The 14,183-nt window shown below is 49.1% G+C and overlaps 1 protein-coding gene across 2 annotated transcripts in view; it reads left to right on the forward strand.

Annotated features, from left to right (window-relative positions):
* Window positions 1-14,183, forward strand: part of MARCHF4 (membrane associated ring-CH-type finger 4) — a 99,811-nt gene that overhangs the window by 66,774 nt on the left and 18,854 nt on the right. For both annotated transcript variants that reach the window (XM_054277552.1, XM_054277553.1), the window contains exon 3: window positions 7,762-7,954. In XM_054277552.1, coding sequence (XP_054133527.1) covers window positions 7,762-7,954 — 193 coding nt within the window. The remainder of the gene's footprint in view (window positions 1-7,761; window positions 7,955-14,183) is intronic.

The raw sequence follows: 14,183 nt of genomic DNA on the forward strand, positions 1-14,183 counted from the left end.
GTGGGGGAAGGCAAACTCCTGCTCTCTCCTTCAAACTGTGGTCTCTGTGTGGTTTTTTCTAGGCCTGAGGTCACTTACCACATTGGGGAAAAAGGGACAACCCATTAGGACTCCAGACTTAAATGAAGTACTGAAATTAGGGGGACATCATGGGGAAACTTTACTGAGGGAAGGGAAAAACCTGCCTGCTCTCTGAGAGTCCCTACAGCTTCTGATTCAATTTTCCATGAGCCATGGGCTGGACACATCAGTAGTTTCATCCCAAGCCTCAGACCCGGAATGTTTTAATTTCTTGGCTCTAGTAAGTCAGAGCAGATTGAAACACAGGAGGGGAGATGTGGACAAAGCAGCTTTTGTTTATTTCTGGAAAGCTGCTCCATGATTGCCCTAATGCTTCCTGTGTCTCAGATTGGGGTTGCAATGCTGAGCAGCACTGGAGGTTTGTGAGTACAAATTTGTGAGCCTTTGTGTCCCCAGGACTGCCTTTATTAAATGACTTCAAAACACTCTGCATTTTCAGGTGGCTCAGGGCAATGGGTCAGTTACTTTCTTCCTGTTCCTCACTCAGCTAAAATTTGTTAGAGCTGCTCATGGACAAGCTTCCACCTCACACACACAACTTTCCGAGCCTGTGCAGAGCTTCTCTCTCTCTGGGCTCCCCTGGCAGAAAGTGGCCTGATCTGGTGGCCTTTGCCATGAACACTGGGTGGCAGAAACAGCTGAGTTAGAGAGCTCAGCTCCAGGAGCAAGGGTCCCACAGGACTGTGCAGATCCGGGGCTTGGAGCCTTCACATTGCTGGCTTAGACTTCACAGCACTTCTCACAGAAGCACTGGGAAATTTGGAGGATAGGAAGAAGCAACTGGAGTGAAAAACCACTTGGCCCGGAATAAATGCAATGTGTAGAGCTACAGCTGTGAGCCTGGGTGCCCTGTCTGGTGCCAGCACAAAGGCACTGCTGGGAAGCAGATGCTACCCTGGCATTAATATGCAAAATCCTGTGGGAAGTGGCTGATACACCAGGCCAGGACTTCCTACCCGTGCTGAGGGCTTGGGCCCCCTGTAACCCATTACTGTGAATGCCTCATTTCTCAGTGGCTCTCACCATCTGGTAAGATACTGGGAAAAGGGGGCAGAGAAGACACAGGAGTTACTATGCCCCAACACTGTATCCCATAACAAGTCACAGCATGTGCAGGTGGGAGGAACATAATTTCTGCTTGGTCTGCACCCCACATGTGGATAACACAGGCTAGCTGGACATACAAGTATATCTCAAAGTCCCTGACCTTTCCTCTCAGGGTCTGCTGGAACTTGTGCCCAGCTTTATTCTTACAAGAAATCTCTGAATTTCTCAAGCACAGTTTTTGGAGAGCAAATGCTGTAGGAAGTCAAGGTCATCTGTTTTTTCCAGACCAACCACAATACAGGCAAGGACCACACAAGCCTCATGTCCTTGTCCAATATACCCTAATTGGGTGATGCTCTGAGCCTGGCTCGATTCTAGTCAACATCATGGCCTACCTCTCTCCTGTGCCCTGTATCTGATAGACTGCTGGGAAGCCAGATCCAGGCAGCTGGAAGACCCTGGATCCCTGAAGCATGTCCAATTGGTCTGAGCAGAGCAGCACATCCAACACCCACATGTTCCCTGGGACCTGCATGTTTCTCTGCCCGTTTTGACATCTGCTGCACATTTTTTGGAGTGCTTAGAAGCACAGCATGGGCCAGATGTGTCTGGAGACTCATGGTGTGGGCAGAGAAATTACAGCCGGGTTCATGCATAATTAACACAGGCTCCTTCCAGCCTCCAGGCTATTAGGAAGCTTCATACCAGAGAGGGACCTTTAGTCCTCTGTTTTGGCAGAATGAATCTGTGTAAATTAACCCACCCCACTCCCTGCTCCCTGGATTGCAGGCATTTAAGAGCAAAGGTCTTCAAGCAGCAATAGTGCCAACCTGCTGAGGCTGGGGGATTAAAGTTGTTGGACAACGTAGCAGGTGTCCTGCCAAGCAGCAGTCAGGCAGTGAATGAGCAAAAATATTCCATCAGCTGTGAACAACTAGGAAACCCAGAGCTTTTGTCCATCCATCCATCCATCCATCCATCCATCCATCCATCCATCCATCAATCCATTCTGCTCTCCAGTTTGCCAGTAACCAAGACACAGGAGTCATGGGCTTGGAGGCTTTAAATGCTTCCCTCCATTGTAATATTTGTGTAAAGCCCGTGGTTTTTAAAAGACCCTGAAGGCCCAGGGGTTTAGAAGCACGTGATCATACTGCCTGCACCCTGGTGCTGATACATAGTGGAGTAGGTATCTGCCTTGATGGGCCTCTGAAGTGAATTTAATCTGTATACCTCCTTTGTAGTCAGTCCTGAACCACATCCACTCTGATGCTCTGATTTTAGCAAAGAGAAAATCTGTTTGAACCAACCTTCCCAACAACTGTCTGCAGTCTTGATGAGTTCAGCTCTGATTTACAGTTGTTATCTCTGACTCTTCCTGCATCGCAGGCTGTTTCTGCTCCAAAGATCCCCAGTTATCCAGTGCAGGGTTGAGATCTGGTCTCTGTTCTCCCCTAGCTCCATTTTATCCATGGTGATGATCTGTTAGGAGCTGATGAGTGCTCTTACATGGCCTCTTCATCAGAACACTCACAACTGCAAGAACAGCTGATCTCACTGGGTGTTTGAGCTTCAGCCTGAGATGCTGAGCTAAAAAGCTTGAGGCAAGTTTACTGATGTCTCCTGGTTGTCCCAGCCTGCTGAATCAGCTGTGTTGAGCATGAGCTTTGCTTCTCCCAGCTGAGCTTCAGCTGCAGCCTGCAAGCAATGGGTGCAGGCACTGCAAGAGAGACTTCAGGACCTGTATGTTACAACAGGAGTTTTCCAGGATGCCAGTGCTGTAGCCTGAGTCTTACCAGATGCTGTGGCACATGGAGGAGGGGGGTTTTCATCATTGCACATTTCCATTACATGGCCCTACTGGGCCTTCCCTCCTCCTTGCTGCATTTCTAGTATCTGAATAAGCCACAGCATCTGGAAGTGTACAGCAGGGAAGCTGTGCCACAGCAGCGGCTTAATTTTGCTTGGCGAATTTATTAAAAAAAAAAAATCCTCCAGAAGATAATTGATGGCCAGGGTCTTGGGACAGCAGCAAGGGGAGAACCACACCTAAGCTGCAAATGATCCTCTCCAACCTTCTAGGAAAAACCTCTCTTGCTTGTGACCCTGGGTCTGAGAATTAAATTGCTGACTAGCACAGCTCAGGATGTTAATGATGTGTATTAAGGGGACGTGTCAGATACAGCAATAAAAATAAACTGAACTGCCTGAGGCAGGCATGGAGGAGCTCTCGGGAGTGCAGGAAGGCTCTTCCAGCAAATGAGACTTCTTTGCAAGCTGCTGCAGTAAGACATAGACATCTTCTGCAGGCAGTATCTGCCTTGGAAATGCTTGTGCTGCTGCTTGGGAACCTTTGTAGACTGCAAGTGCCAAAGACAGGGAAATACAGATCATGCATTAAATACTGTAGTAATGACATTATTCATCTGTGTTACATGAGCAGGTTTTCACTTACAAATCTCTAAGCAGAATCACTGAAGCAAACAGGGAAACAGGTTTGTGTCAAGTACAACTTGCAGATAATGAAACAATGCAGAACAAGTGACACTCAAAGGCAGCAGTACCAGCTTGGACCCTGACTAAAGTCATCACAAATGTCAGACTGAGCTCCTGAGAAGCCCTTTCTGAGGCATCTGGGTTGCAGAGCTTTGTGATTTGGGCAAAATGGGGAAACTTGGGGAAACTGGTCTGAGAGAGAGTGGTCTGCACCTGCAGACATGGGTGGTGTGCCAAAGCACGTGGCCCAGGGGGGTGGTAGCAGGGGACAGACTGACAGCTCCAGACAGCTTCTGCAGAATGGTTTGGAGGGTTGGAGCACTTTTCCAGTGCGGGTGGCAGACCATCACAGAGAACTGCTTGGACATGTTCTGAAGCCACTGTGAGTCTGGAGCTCACAAAGCTGATCCTGTTATTCTGTAGGAGCCTTTAAAGCTTTTTGGTACCACCAAGTCCTTAGTTCTGCCCTGTTCAGCACTGGCAGAGCTTTCTGCCTGCCTAAAGGTCATGTCCCTGACTGACAACCTGGGTGAGCTGAGTTGTTAAAGGTGCACTTACTTTAGTGCAGCTCAGTGGCTACCAGGAGCTCGAGTCATTATCAGCTGGGGGAACAAGGGCTCAGCTTTAGGTCTCTCCCCACAAGTGGGATTGCTTGACCTACTGTGATCTTGCTAGATCTTGAACATTTGAGTGGAGATTTGGAGGGAGTGGGCTGTTTCTGCTGCTAGGCATTCAGACAAAGAGCTTTGGGGGTTTCAGATGTGCCAGTAGAGGGACTCCAGAGTTGCTGAGCAGCTCTAGTGGTGACCCAAGGATGATAGGGTCTCCTGCCAAGTCCCTGGTCTGCTGGCCATAATGAGGGTGGAGAGGGCTTGGGAAAAGGGGTGATTTTCTAAGGGCTGTTATGAAATCTGAAAGACATGGTGCTGTGATTGAGGTGAGCTCCTAAGGCTACCAGTGCAGGGACACATCAAGCCCAGCTCCTGCAGCTGAAATTCATCAGCACATTCCACCTCTGAACAGATCTTGGACCTTTCTGTCTGAGCACTCATGGGTGTAAGAGGCTCTGTCTTCTGTCTCATGCTAGCATCTTCTATCTCATACACTAAGGTGTGTAGTAAAATGGAATTAAAAGATGAAAAATAATGACTCTAGTTATTAGTGGCTCAAGCTAGATCTGGGACACTAAATTGCAGTTCTCAGGTTTGCCAGAAAAAAAATTACAACATTTATTACTTCCTTTTTTTTTTTTTTTTACTGGAAAATACTAAATTCTTCTGCATGCTGGCTGTTTTCCCCAATGTTCAGCTTTGACCCATTTACCTCCTTGCCAGAGGGTAATCACACCCCAGTGCCACCTTCTGAACAGAGTCAGGACTGCTGCTGTGTGTGTCACTGTCACTTAGTGCCAGATGCAGGGGGAGAGCCTCCTACCCCCTGGCACAGCTGACAGGCTCCAGGCTCTTCATTATCATCGCAGTGAATTTCCCAGCAGTCACTGCCAGCTGAGCAGTGTCAGGCACTGTCCCTGCCAGTGTTTCAGCCTCCCTGTTCCCAGCCAAGGGGAGCAGGGTCTGAGGTTTTGCACTCAGGTGTAACTCTTCTGTTCTCTAAGCCCCATGCCCTTTGACAGTGTATTCAGTGCTACACCTAAGCCTCCCTTTCTCTGCAAAGCCATGGTGTTGGTTGTACGTGGCTTCTAGTTGTAGAAAGCAGTTCCTTTGCTGCTAATTGCTACCTTGGAAGGACCTGTTGCTAGCAGAGGCCTTGCAGTATGCCAGGCAGATGGTGAGGAGCCAGTCCATTACCTCCTCAAGAGAGAGAAATGATGCAGAATGATTTGGCTGGCACAGGCGCACGCGGGTCAGTGTGTGGGGCTGCAGTGAAGCCTTCGCACGCAGCCCCAGGCTGAGCTCTCAGCACTGTCATTCCCTCAGAGTCAGCCACTGCCAGTGGAATGGGAGATGAGGTCTGGGGAAAGCTGCAGGGGTGAAACATGCACACAGCCAAGCTCCTTCCCCACCACATGAATTTAGTCCTGGAGCTCTATACTAATGGCATTGCTTGCTGATTTGTCCTTTATTGGCTTATGGTGCTGTTGAGAACAAAGCTGGAGAGCTGGTGGGAGGATGGCAGAGCTGCTTATCCCACCCTCACATGGCAGATTTGTGATGGGTGCTGGGTGGCCTTTGCTCTGCTTGATGTCAGGAGAGGAGTTGCACCATTGCACCTCTGTTATGGACTCCAGCATCCCTGCGGCATTGGGACTTCCAGGCTGTTCACTGTGGGGCCTTCTCAGTGGCACAGAGGGGCCAGGTGGATTTGGTGGAGGCATGGAGCAGGTCAGGCTGTGGCAGAGTGGGAATGGGCTGTTGAAAAGATTACTGAGTGTCCCCAGTGCTAAGTGTTTGCCTTTGGCTGGGTCAGCTGCTGGGGCAGATGGCGGGAAGGGGACAGCAGTAGCTGAGCCCAGGGAAGAGATTGGGTTTAGCTGAGCCCAGTCCTGCTTCAGGGGGGAACAAGCTCTATCCCTGCTCAGCAGCTCAGTGGCCATTTCTGTGGCCAACTACCAAATAAGCTGGTACTGCCCACCTCACTGGTGCTGCACATCCATGGTGGACAATTTGAGGGCTGTCTGCCCATGCAGGATGTAAGCCAAGGAGCATGGCTGGCAGAGGCAGAGGAATCTCCTGCAGCTGCCACCCACAGATCTCAGCCTCTGGCTGAAGCTCTCGTTTGTCCCTCTCCAAATGCAGCCCTTTTCAGGGAAGTGCATTTGGTTCAGGGGTTTGATCATTGGCCTGGTAGCAGTGCCATATGTGCCTGTACCAGCACAAGTCACCCTGTGCTTCTCACCCTTCAGTCAGGGTTCAAAAGTCCTTGCAAAAAACATTGCTAACTCCTGGCTGGCCTGAGCATTAAAGAGGTATCCAGTACCTGAACTCCCTTCTTGCACTGCAGAAGGATGGGACCAGGCTTGCTGGGTGATCCTGCTGTCCTAGGATACGTTTGACCAACATGCAGGGCTCTGAGATCTCACAAGACTGTCACTTCATGGGGACATTGAATTTGGGCTCAATATAGGCTAAAGATTTTCAGCTCCTCTGAATCCTCTGTACCTGCAGGAGGCTGAAGTCCATCTTTGTTTATCCTCCTGCCAGTCCCACTGTGATTTCAAGGGCATGTATCTCACAGCTAGAGGTGGCCTATATACTTCAGTGCCAGGAGAGACTGTCTCTCCTCAGCCTGTTTACACATTTGATGTTTGATTTGCAGAACATGCTATGGACCATGTCCCCAAGTCTTGTTAAAGACTCCAATTTCTGCTCTTGGTTTCATAGGACAGTTTTCTCAGCAGTGTAAGTCTGAGTGGGGAGGTTTTGTGCTGGATGACAGAGACGAGTCTGGGTTTAGGATATTTATAACGTTGCTTATACAAAGCTCTTTGACAAAGTGAATGGATTTGGAGGAGTTACTTCTATTTTTTTCTTTTTCTGAGGAAGAAGCATTGACGTTTACCTTGGAACACAGCCTGAATATGTCTTCATCTGAAGGCAGGGTGTCCTGACCACAACAACTTCTGTTGTTTGTAGCACGTTCTGTGGGATGTGCATTGCCACTGTGAGATTCTACCTAGGGCTGTGATCATGTCAGATCTCACAAAGTGGCACAGAGCCAGCTCATATGAGGCCTTCAAAAAAAAGCTTGGTTCTTTGAGATATTAATCTTTTGGTACTGGAATGCCCTGGATGAGAATGTTGCCTGGCTTCTGTTTGAGGGAGCAACTGAGCTTTATGGTTTGTGATGGCCATCGCAGATCTACTGTCATGGGCATGTTATTTTTGGTGTCTTGCCTTCATCCATCCTGCCTCACTCAGGTTGCTGTGCTTTCCTGGTGAGATACCGGACTCCTTTCCATTTCCTCTTCAGCAGTGCTGCCAAGAAACCCAAGGCCATGCACTGTTGAACAACTGCCACGCTCCATCCCAGATATGGATGGGGTAAAAGCACCTATGCGCAGAGGTGCTCTTTGAGATCTCCAAAGCCACCACAATGGTGCAAAACAGCGATGTGCTCCAAGTAACTAACTCTTCTCTTTTGTCCTCCCTCCCCCTCTCTTGTGCCCTCCCTGTACAGTGGCAGGCCATCTCTCTGACGGTCATTGAGAAGGTTCAGATAGCAGCGGCCATCCTGGGTTCCCTCTTCCTCATCGCCAGTATCTCGTGGCTCATCTGGTCGACCTTCAGTCCTTCAGCCAAGTGGCAGCGCCAGGACCTGCTCTTCCAGATCTGCTATGGAATGTACGGCTTCATGGACATTGTCTGTATAGGTGGGTGACCATACCTCACACCGTGCCACCCGCTCACTCACCCCTGGAGAGGAGTGGGGCATGGCCTGGAGAGCCAGCCTGTACAGTTTGGCTTGGATTGAGTCCCACAGCTTTTCCTCCTCTTTGCTTTTATGGCCCATTTTTCACTGTTCTCTCAGCTCGTCTGGGCAGCCCCAGAGTGTTTCCTTGGCTGGGGTGGCAGAGAGACCGGCAAAAACACCAGAGAGAAGCAGATGTCTCTTCAGAGCAAGAAGTGGGTGGGGAGGTCTAGGGGGGGCTGGGGAGTATCAGGCTTTAGAGAATAAAGCTAATCCTGGGATAGCTGATTTAGGGATTGCCCCACACCAGGCGTGGAAGGGTCTCTCCACAGGCAGCTCCTTGGCTCTCCAGCCCAGTCTGCTCTTCATGATCAGTGGGACAGGTGGTATAGCCCCAGTCTCTCTGCCAGGCAGGAGTGGCTTCCCCTTCTTTGGCCCACCTTGGAGCTGCAAGTCCGAACCAGGTCACGGGCCAGCCTGGGGTCCTTGTCAGGTTTCTGGTACAGAGCAGCTCTTTGAGGATGCAGCTGCCTTGCTCACACTGCACAAGCCTGGAGAGCACAGCAGCTGCTGTCAGCCTGACCTCAGGAGAGTCTCCCTGGGACCAGTACAGGTCTGCGGATGGAGGGACATAGTTGCCAATACCTGCAGCAGCTCCTGAAACACTCTGGTGAGCAGCAGCCACCTCCAAATGTGCCCCTGAGCAGTGTCCTCCCAAGCACAGGCCACAAGATAACTTGTCAGTTCAAGTGACCCTGACAGGAAGCAAAAAGGGAACCAGAGACCTCTTCATGTCTGGGTTCTGGCATCACTGTTAAGAAGTTAGAAGAAGCCCTCTCAAACTCAGTGGGAAAAAGCAGTCTTCTTGACTTGGTGGATATGTGTATGTGTGGATAGAACCATTCCAGAGGGAAGAACAGCCCCCATTCCAGCCCTCAGGAGAAGCAGGACAGAGCAGCAACTTGTGGAATTTGGGTGCAGAAGTAAAACAGACCCAGTGGCAGGGACAGAATTCTGGACTGCACACCCTGGTGTCCAGGTTCAAATGGCTCTTGGCCTCGGCAGCCTTCCAGCACAGGACTTGGGGCTGCCAAGAACAATTCCTCCCACTGTTGCCACCACTGTGCTAGCAATGAGATGTGAGCTTGGCCTGTAGAGATCACCCTGCTTCTTCATGAGATGCTGGTGGACCTACCACGTTTCCCCAGGAACAAAGTGTGTTAAAGAGAGATGGGCAGCACCCATATGTTGGCACAATAGGCACAATAGGCTATGTTCTCTTGCTGGAATAATTGAAAGTGGAAAAAAAATTTCCCAGTGCATGTGTGGTGTGCACATGGGTTGCCTTGTTGGCAGGGGACAGAAGTGGAGAGCTCTGAGCTGGGCACACATCAGTAACATGATTAACTGGCTTTGATAAAGCTTTAAGAGCTGAGGGGAACTGATTAGCTCATCTGTTAATAGGAGGCAAATCTTCCCACACAGCGGAGAACAAACCATGCCAACCTTGAACTGAAGGGGAACTGGGCAGACAGATCAGATTTTAGGTTCTTTTGTTTGTTTGTTTTTGTTATTTTTTCCGAATGATTTGGCCTCTATTTCTCTTTTCCACCTTCTCTGAGGGAAAAATAAGTTTATTTGCATCTCCACTGATGTCACCATAAAGCATAATGCCCTAAGCTGGGAGCTTACATCCCATTCCCAGGAACGTTTCAGAGTCGTGACTTGGGGCATCCCCTTGTCTCATGTTCTTCCCTGCACAGCTGGCAGTCCCGGGGTGCCAGGCATGCTGGCTTTCCCACAAACTCAAAAGGCAGTGGGAAGCATTACAGATGCAGTGAGTTAACATGTCTGTACGTGGGTTCTCTTGCCCAGAGCTGCTCCACTTGGGCTGTGTGCAGCACGTCTGCCCGTGCTGCCAGGCAGCCCACCCATGCTCATCAGGGACAGGGGATGTTCTGGAGCACGTGAGCTCTGTCTCCGTTCCTGTAGAAAAGCTCACGTGTGATGCTGCCAGCCCTCTGCCCCTGCCACCCTGCAGTGTAAAACTGGATTGTATAGTGCATTTTTTGCTCTTTGAAATCCCAGCTGTTGGTGCTGCTGCTGCTGTTGCTGCCAGCTCAGCGGTGGAGAGAACATAAGTTCTGAGCAGTACTAGCTGAGAGTGTGTTCACTCTCCTCCCCTCCTCCTCCTCTTCTGCCCAGTTCAAACTCAGTGACAAATGAGATGTTCAGCAGTTGATGTGGTCATCTCTCTTTTCTGAGTGACTTCTCCTCAGCCCTGCAGATTTCAGGGCATGCACTAGCGCTGGCCAAAAGGCTGCTCTGTCCCGCTGAGGGGCAAGGCCAGGTCAGGCCAGGGGAAAGGACTGATCACAGGGAATTCTTTCCTATGAACACAAGCTGAGAGTGTTGGGGTTGTTCTGCCTGGAGAAGAGGAGGGTCTGAGGATACAGCTTTCCAGTACATCAAGGGGTCCACAAGAGAGCTGGAGAGGGACTTAGGGCAAGGGCATGTAGTGATGGAACACGGGTCATGGCTTCAATTTGAAAGAGAGTAAGGTTAGATATTAGCAAGAAATATTTTACTGTGAGGGTGGTGATGCACTGGAGCAGGTTGCCCAGAGAAGTTGTGGGTGCTCAATCGCTGGAAATGTTCAAGGCCACATTGGACAGGGGCTCTGAGCAATCTGGAGTAGGAGGTGTCCCTGGCCAAGGCAGCTTGGAACAAGGTGGTCTTTAAGGTCCCTTCCAACCCATTCCATGAACACTGCAACTGAGGTGAATTCCTCATTCACTATAAATTTGTGATGGATGCAATCTCCCTAGAAGGCTTGCAGTGAGTTTCTCACTGTGGAACAGCTTTTCTCCCTCTCTTTATCCTTCTTCCAAACCTTACTGCCTCATGCAGGGCCTTTTGACAAATAGTCAAAGGCAGCTCTGGAGATTGAAAGTTCTGCTCCTGACTGCCAGCATGGCCCTAAGCCTCTTGTTATTTGTCCCTAGGTTTTAGTTCAACTTCTGCAAGTTTAGGATAAAACCTCTCATGGATAATTACAGTGGCAATGGATCTTGAAATACTGGAGTCTTGTCTGTGCAATTCAGTGTCTCCTCCTCTGCAGTAGAGCCCTTTTCCTCTTTTGTTACCTAGCCTGTGGGTGGGTAGGAAAGATTTAGGAACTAAGAAATGCTCAGTCATGGGGAAAGGGCAGACATTAGGTGCACTCAGTTCTACCACACTTGGTTTTTCCAGCTAATGTAAGATGCTGTCTGTACATTTTTTTGTAACAGGCTGGGCAGCCTTAGCTAGCAGAATGTGATACCATAGGTCCTACAGTAATTCCAGTTGTTTCTTCCTCCAGCTTGACCCCAAAGTTTTTCTTTCACTAGCAGAGGAGCAGAGGTTTGAAAGACAAGGTACTTACTGACGAGCAGGTGTGCTGAAATAGAGCTCCTCTGTAGCTCCTGCCAGTTTCCACTTCTGTTATGCTTGGGTGTCTCACATCCATTGGGTAGCCAGTGATTCTTGTCCTGAAGGCAGGTTTATGCACCCTGTCACTGGAGATGCTCAGCAGGACACTTCCTCTGGCACTGTGGAGTCTCAAAGCTGGAGAGTCACCAACTCTGCAGAGGTGAGAATAAAATCAGACAGGCAGTCAGCAACTGCCCAGCTGTTTTGTGTGATCTCATCTCTACCTGGTCACTAAGGGATTTAGGTAGCAATTTGCCAAGATAGAGATATCTGTGGCAATTTGCATGGACAATCCCATGGCAGCACTGATCTTTCCAGTGTGGAGTCAAACGTGAGGGCATGAGTGCTTCCTTGCACATACAGCTCCCTCAGCACATTATTTGGTTGTTGTTATCCTCATTTGTTCTGAAATGGTCAGATGATCTCCAAGCTGAACTCTCAAAATATGTCTGTTTACTCAGAGACCATTGATCCATGGAACAAAATCCAGGGGTCTGGATTTGACCCTCAGTCACTAACCTTCAGTAATATACTAGTTTTCTTTGGAATTTTCTAGATCTAGCATGCCCCACAAAAACAGTTGGGAGGGACAGGAACCATTATCTGCCTCTTCACCCATGATGAAAACAAAAACCACAACCAAAGTAAAACCAGTCTGCTCCTTGTGATCAGTGGGACAGGTGGTATGGCCCCAAGCACCAGAATCTGTGTCTTTCTGGGCAAGATGTGCAAGATGGGCTTTCAACACTCTTCTGCCCCTTGCTCTCAGACATCTAACAGGAGGGCAAGAAGCACTGGAAAAGATTGCTTGGGATTTGTTGGAACCTCCAGTGCTGGATTATATTTAAGAACCTGTTAGAAAACATATGTCAAGAACAGGTTGCAGAGAGATGATCCCAGTTTGTGAAGGAGGAACAAATTAAATGCTTCTTGATATCCAGCCAGCCTTGATGTCTTTGATTCTGATCTCTCTTTCATCTGTGCTATCTCTGGTCATGTCTGTAGGACAGATAGGAGAGTTGGATTAAACTAGAAACTGGTGATGGTGCCAGCATAGGTACAGCTCTGCTATGAAGTCATCTACAACACAGACATCTGAGATCAGGAACCAGGAAGGGAATGAGAAGTGAGATGGGGACTCTTCATTTGATTAACTATTCTCTCCATGGTCCATGAGAGGTAAATCCAAGAGATAAATCTCTCACATAGCGAGATTAGCGAAAATGCGGATATCGAAATGCACAGATAGATGGCATGAGCCTTCACAGGCCTCAGCTACTGAGCAGAGAGAGTAGCAGCTTAGAGCTGGCCTCGAAATCCTGAGAGATACCTGCCTGTTAATTAAATGACAGTCCTTGGAGAGGAAAGGAGGGGTTTGCCTCTCTCTGTCAAGGTGCAATTAGGGGAAGTCGACATTTGTAGAATAAGGTGTCATTTGGGGTCAGGAGGACAGGAAAGCATCTCCTGTTAAACAGGAAGGAACTCTGCCAGCTAATGAGAGCATGTCACAGAGTGGGCTCAGGCATCCCCAGATGGGCTCTGAGGGAGAAGCATGTCCCAGGAGGGCCATTAGCAGGCTGTGTGCACAGGGCTGTGGTGATAGGGTTTGTGTGTGCTGGCCTGCTTGGGATCACAGGGCTATCCCTGAGGCTGGCGTGCTGGGGGGTTATCCCCAGCAATGCAAAATTAATCTGATCTGCCTCTCCTTGGATCACTGACTGATGGGCACTTCTGCTTTGTCTGTGCCCAAGTCCCTGCTCCCTGGCTCACCCTGCCTTGGTGCTGACAGCAGTGCATTTCTCCAAGCACTAAATCCTCGTGCTTTTTGAAGTTTTTCCCACTCTTTCCCTGGCTGGCCCCTGGTGGTATTTGCCTTCAAAACAGCACTGCACCTCAGCAGCACAAGATGGGCAGAGCAGGACCATTCATCCAACCAACGAGTCTTGTTGGCACACCATGGCAATCCATTACAGATCAAGAAATGTCTGCCTGCTGTTTTTAATCCCAGCTGCCAGAAGGAATAATCAAAAGCATCCAGTATGTCTGACAGCATCTCAGCACAACCATAGGTAATAACATAAGAAATCAATAGCCAATTAAAACCGATCCACAGCATTTGATCTTTCCTAGTGCAGTGGGAACAGTAATTAATGGAGCTTCCTTGAAACAGTGACAATTCAAGCTTCCTGCCAAGATTAATGGGGTTTTGTTCTAAATGAGCTTTGCTTTCCAGAGGAAATTCTGGGCTGAGGTAGCCTCAGGGTGTTATCTAGCCAGGTCACTTGGGCCCTCAGCATTCAAAGGATTTAGAAGTCAAAGTCACAACGAAATAAAAAGAAATTGAGAAATGAAGTGTCTTCAGGGTCTTGGTCTTCATCTGTATCAGTCCCATTCTCAAAAGGAAAGCAGATGTTTTCATTCAGGTCCACACAGTCCCCCAAGGTACAAAGCTGGAAGAATTCCTATCGCAGTAGGGAATAATCAGTTTTGAGGAAGCGCCAAACCCACATGTTGGCTGGATGACACCCTAAAGGCAGAGCACAAGGCAGAGAAGTTCAGCAAATGTCTTTGGAGGAGAGACCTGACAGCAGCCCACACAGCAAATGTGTGTGGCTTTGGCATACCTGGAAGAGATCTGTGAGAATATACAGAAGTCTTCTGTGTCTTTCAGCTTGATGCACTGCTTGCCATGCTCTTCATGCACTTCTTACCCAATTTGC

Source organism: Melozone crissalis, unplaced genomic scaffold (assembly GCF_028551555.1).
Source record: "Melozone crissalis strain CALT ecotype California unplaced genomic scaffold, PUWL_Pcris_2 ptg000023l_1, whole genome shotgun sequence".
Taxonomy (NCBI): domain Eukaryota; kingdom Metazoa; phylum Chordata; class Aves; order Passeriformes; family Passerellidae; genus Melozone; species Melozone crissalis.